This window comes from Nicotiana sylvestris, chromosome 3 (genome assembly GCF_000393655.2).
Source record: "Nicotiana sylvestris chromosome 3, ASM39365v2, whole genome shotgun sequence".
NCBI classification, from domain to species: domain Eukaryota; kingdom Viridiplantae; phylum Streptophyta; class Magnoliopsida; order Solanales; family Solanaceae; genus Nicotiana; species Nicotiana sylvestris.
The window spans coordinates 95169831-95175408 of record NC_091059.1 but is presented as its reverse complement, the minus strand read 5'-3'; the positions used below and the strand labels follow the sequence as shown (position 1 = coordinate 95175408).

Below are 5578 nucleotides of genomic sequence, written 5' to 3'. Positions count from 1 at the left end.
TGCAGGACAGGATCCACAAGTTTATAGCAAAGTTGGCCCTGGAGTTGACCGAGGCATGTGCTACCGCTGCATTCCAGGATAGCATGGATATCACCCGGATTCAGGCATTTGCCTAGAATATAGAAGGGCTAGGCATCAGATACGGAGAGGACTGAGTCACAGCAATGTAAGAAGATGAGATTTGCCAGGTCTCAGGAGTAGTCTCAGGGTAGTTACAGGCCCCAATACTTCGAACGACCACATAGGCCTTTGCCACCTCATCTACGGGGTTACAGTTATGACCGCTATACTCAGTCAGGACCAGGTGAAAGCTCCCAAGCGATAGGTTTGCAGGGACAGCGTGGTTCGGGGCAGACATGGCCTTTTTCGCTGCGGTGTTCCATCTGCGGTAGAGGGCACTTGGGCCAATGCCGAGCCAGTTCCAATGTTTGTTAAATATGTGGATGTCCGTGGCATATGATGCGAGATTTCCCAAATAGAGATTCTAGGGGTATGGCACAACCAACAAATTCAGCAAAAGGATCATCTGTGTCTGTATATCCTCTAGGGCGCGAGTCTCAATCTTCGGTTGGTAGAGTTGAGGCAGAGATAGAGGTTCCAATTCAAGTGGTAACCAGAATCATAGCTATGCGCTAGCAGGTCGACAAGACCAAGAGACCTCACCAGACGTTGTAATACGTATGTTGACCATTTGTTCTCATGATGTTTATGCCTTGATAGACCCAGGATCTACTTTATCATGTATTACCCCATTTGTCGAGAGGAAATTTGGTATAGTGCCTGAAATACTAAGTGATCCTTTTGCGGTATCTACACCAGTCGGAGAATCGATTATCGCTAGATGGGTTTACCGAGGTTGTACGGTGACAGTTTGTGGTTGTCAGACTTTAGCCGACCTAGTTAAGCTAGAGATGTTGGATTTTGATGCTATAATGGGCATAGACTGGTTGCCTCTTGTGAAACGCCACAGTTGATTGTCGAGCAAAGACAGCCAGATATCATTTTCTGGGTGAGCCAGTCCTTGAATGGGTAGGTAATACAGCGACACCTAGAGGTAGGTTTATTTCCTATCTGAAGGCGAGGAAAATGATTGCAAAAGGGTACATCTATCATATTGTGCGAGTTAGAAATGTAGATGCCGAGATACCTACATTCCAGTCCATTATAGTAGTAAAGGAGTACGAGGATGTATTTCCAGATGAACTTCCGAGAATTTCTCCAGAGAGAGATTGATTTTGGCATTGATTTGCTTCCAGGAATGCAACCAATATCCATTCGTTTGTATAGAATGACACCTGCCAAATTGAAAGAGTTGAAGGAGCAGTTAAAAAATTTGTTGGAGAAAGGTTTCATCAAACCAAGTACCTCACCCTGGGGTGCACTGGTACTGTTTGTACGAAAGAGACGGCTCGCTGAGGATGTGTATCGATTATAGGCAACTGAACAAGGTAACTATTAAGAATAGGTATCCACTTCCAAGGATAGACGACTTGTTTGATCAGTTGCAGGGAGCTAGATGATTTTCAAAAATATATTTGAGGTCGGGGTACCACCAGGTCAGAGTTCGGGAGAAATATACTTCCAAAACAGCCTTCAGGACCCGATATGGCCATTTCGAGTTCCTTGTCATGTCCTTCGGGTTGACGAATGTACCAGCCATATTTATGGACTTGATGAATAACCTATTTCGGCTATATTTAGATCTGTTCGTGATAGTATTTATTGATGTTATTCTAGTCTATTCACATTCAGAGGATGATCATGCGGACCACCTATGAGTGGTGCTCCAAACCCTTTATGATAGTAAATTATATGCTAAGTTTGCGAATTATGAGTTCTGGTTGAGGTCTATAGCATTCTTGGGGCACATTGTATCTGATGGAGATATAAAAGTAGACAATCAGAAGATTGAGGCTGTGAAATCCTAGCCTAGACCTACCACCCTGACAGAGGTTCGTAGCTTTCTAGGCTTAGCAAGATACTACCGGAGGTTCGTAGAGGGTTTTTATTCTCTTTTAGCACCATTAATGAAGTTGACACAAAAAGAAACTAAGTTTCAGTGGACTAAGGCCTATGGGCAGAGTTTCCAAGAGCTTAAGAATAGGTTGACCTCAACACCTGTTCTAGCACTTCTAAGGGTCCAGATGGTTATGCCATGTATTATGATGTCTCAGGTGTTGGGTTAGGATGTGTCTTGATGCAACATGGGAAGGTAACTGTGTATGCTTCAAGGCAGTTAAGGAAGCATGAACGGAATTATCCGACCCACGACCTCGAGTTAACTACGGTTGTCCATGCACTTAAGATATGTTGAAATTATTTACATGGTGTTCATGTTGATGTATTCATAGATTATAAAAGCATGCAATATTATCTTCAAGAAAAAAAAAGTTGAACTTGCGACATAGGTGATGGCTTGAGTTATTAAATGATTATGATTTTAACATTCTCTACCATCCAGAGAAAGTTAATATTATAACAGACGCCTTAAGTCGCCGATCCATGGGTAGCTTAGCACATGTAGAGACCGAAAAAAGATAATTAACTAGAGAGATTCATCAATTGGCTTGTTTGGGGGTTTGGTTAGTAGATTCTGGCAATAGTGGAGTTGTACTCAAAATACTGCAAAATCAACTCTCATAGCTGAAGTAAAGGAGAGGCAGTACGAGGACCCAGAGTTGGTCAAGTTGAGAGAGCGAGTTCCGCAGTAGAAAAAGTTGTTGCTAGAGTATAAGGGAGATGGGGTTCTCAGATACAGGGGTCGTTTATGTGTTCCAAATGTAGCAGGGCCATGACACAAGATTATGTTAAAGGCACATTATTCGTGGTACTCCATTCACCCTGGGTCAACGAAGTTGTATCAGGACATTAAGGATGTGTATTGGTGGAACGATATAAAGAAGAACATTGCCGAGTTTGTCGCTCAATGTCCTAGTTGCCAGCAGGTGAAGATAGAACACAAGAAGCCTGGAGGGCCAATACAGACTATAGAGATCCAGACATGGAAATGGGAGGTGATAAACATGGACTTTATCACGAGTTTACCTCGTTCTCATTATAAGTTCGATTCCATATGGGTGATAGTCGATAGGCTCACGAAATCAGCTCATTTCCTACCAGTCAAATCTACATATACAATAGAAGATTATGCAAAGTTATATATTAAAGAGATAGTGCAACTATACGGAGTGCCAATAGCTATTATATCTAACTGTGGGCCCCAGTTTACACCACATTTTTGGAGGTCATTTCAGAAAGGTCTAGGGACTCAGGTGAATCTCAGCACATCTTTTCATCCATAGACTGATGGACAAGCTGAGTGCATAATTGATACGCTCGAGAATATGTTACGAGCATGTGTATTGGATTTTAAAAGAATTTGGGATGAACATCTAGATGGCCCCGTACGAGGCTTTGTATGGGCGTAAGTGCAGATCTCCTATAGGGTGGTTTGATGTTGGAGAATCTGGTTTACATGGGCCGGACCTGGTTCAGCAGCCCATAGAAAAATTAAAGCTTATCTGGGAGCGACTGTTGACAGCTCAGAGTCATCAGAAGTCATATTCTGACATGCAGCGACAAAATTTAGAGTTCGGAGATAATGATTGGGTATTCTTAAAGGTATCACATATGAGAGGTCTGATGAGGTTTGGAAAGAAGGGAAAACATAGCCCATGGTATATTGGTCCTTATAGGATCTTTCGGAGAATGGGCCAAGTAGCTTATGAGTTAGAATTGCTGTCGGAATTGGAGTCTGTCCATCAGGTTTTTCACGTATCTATGTTACGGAAGTCCATTGGCGATCCTACTCATGTGGTCTCCATGGATTATGTACAGATTACAGAGGCCTTGTCATACGAGGAAATTTCGGTTGCCATCCTAGACCGACAAATATGCAACCTACGGAATAAGGAGATAGCCTCCGTGAAGGTTTTATGGAGAAGCAAGAATGTGGAAGAGATGACGTGGGAAGTGGAGGCAAAAATGAAGTCTAAATACCCCCACCTATTTCAAACTGAAGATATGGCTCGAGGTGGGATAGCTCAACACAGCTCTATTCAGGCCAGTAAGTCATCATGTAAGCTCTCATGTGTGAAGCCAAGTGTTGTTATTTATAGATAGTGGCCATGTGTGGAAAATATAGTATGTTTTCTGGCCACGTGCAGGTTGGTTTTAGTCTACTATACGAAAGAGACTCCGGGAAAAAAAATTCCCAAAGTATCTAAGAGTAGACATTCGAGGATGAATGTTTATAAGGGGGGATGGATGTTACATCTCTCGTTATTCGTATGTTAAAGTTTCGTCTTCAGTTACCTGACATAGACTCGGGGATGCAATTATCTTGAGGTTAGCATATTTATGCTATTTATAAAAAGCAATAAGTAAGTGCCATGAAGGATAAAAGGGTACACGAATTACAGAAAATGAGTTTCATTGAAGGTTGTCGATTTTGGATAAACTACAGGCTGAGCGATCATACCCGATATTTATGGACTAGTACCGTATAAGGTACCTTATGACCATGTTTGTATGATGTATAAAGTCTAAAAAATAAGTAGAATTTTAAGTAATTTAAGACAATTCTTAATTATGCGGGTAATTGGTTAATTATTGGGTAATGGGACATTACATAATTACCTAATAAGTGGATAAATATTACATTTCCCCCCATTCCCACGTAGCAGTAAGCCACACCTTCACTACATTTCCAAGACTTTCCATATCAAAGACATTCAATTAAAAAGTGGGGAATGTTGGCCATTTTTGGAAGTCATCAACTTTCCATTTTCAAAAACACTTCAAATCAGATTGTATACCTTAAGAAACATGATTTTTTACAAGTTTCAACAATTCCAGGTAGAATTTTAGAGTCTTAGCAACGGAGAATTTTGCGGTTCTAAAGAAGTACGCTGTAACTTTTTTAAGAATATCATACGGATTTTCCCCTACTCCAGGTATGTTAAGGCTAAGCATTTCCTTCATTTTGGCATGATCTTGTCATTACAAGTTTGATAATGAGGCATAAAGCAAAATTCATATCCCGGAATTTACGTAAATTTTTCTAATCTCGCAAGTTACAATATTTTCTTTATCGGGACTTTATATTCATTTGAGTATTTCCTTCTTCTAGTCAAGAGAGTATAGTGTCTATATATATACAATATCATAGTATTTTCATTACCATCGAGCTATAATTGATGGGCAGGCCCTTATTGGACAACCTCTGATCAGATGGTAAGTTATATACCGAGCCTACTGTGGCCGAGCGCCTATGAGTGAGCCTAGTTGGTCGAGATACAGAGTTTAGTAAGGCCGAGCACCTATGAGTGAGCCTACTATGGCAGAGCAGTTATATATATGTCAGTATCAGCAGATGAGCATATTTTAGATTATCTTTGACCCCTAGTTGCTTTCAGTTATTATATTATCAGTTCAGTTTCAACTTTCCGTATATTGCCAAATATACTCGGTACATTATTTCATACTGATGTCCCTTTCTGGGGGCGCTGCATTTCATGCATGTAGGTTCAGACAGATAGACGAGTAGACCTCCTCAGTAGGTGTTGCCCAAGTTCAG

General features: G+C 41.1%; 1 protein-coding gene across 1 annotated transcript; it reads left to right on the top strand.

Annotated features, from left to right (window-relative positions):
• Positions 1–3396: 3396 nt before the first annotated feature.
• Positions 3397–4122, top strand: LOC138887702 (uncharacterized). Its single transcript, XM_070169480.1, has one exon. It carries the CDS (start codon positions 3397–3399, stop codon positions 4120–4122), a length of 726 nt encoding a protein of 241 aa, XP_070025581.1.
• Positions 4123–5578: the final 1456 nt, after the last annotated feature.

Bases quoted from the DNA above. Each gene is read 5' to 3' on its own strand.
- LOC138887702 (XM_070169480.1), top strand. From the start codon at position 3,397: ATGGCCCCGTACGAGGCTTTGTATGGGCGTAAGTGCAGATCTCCTATA.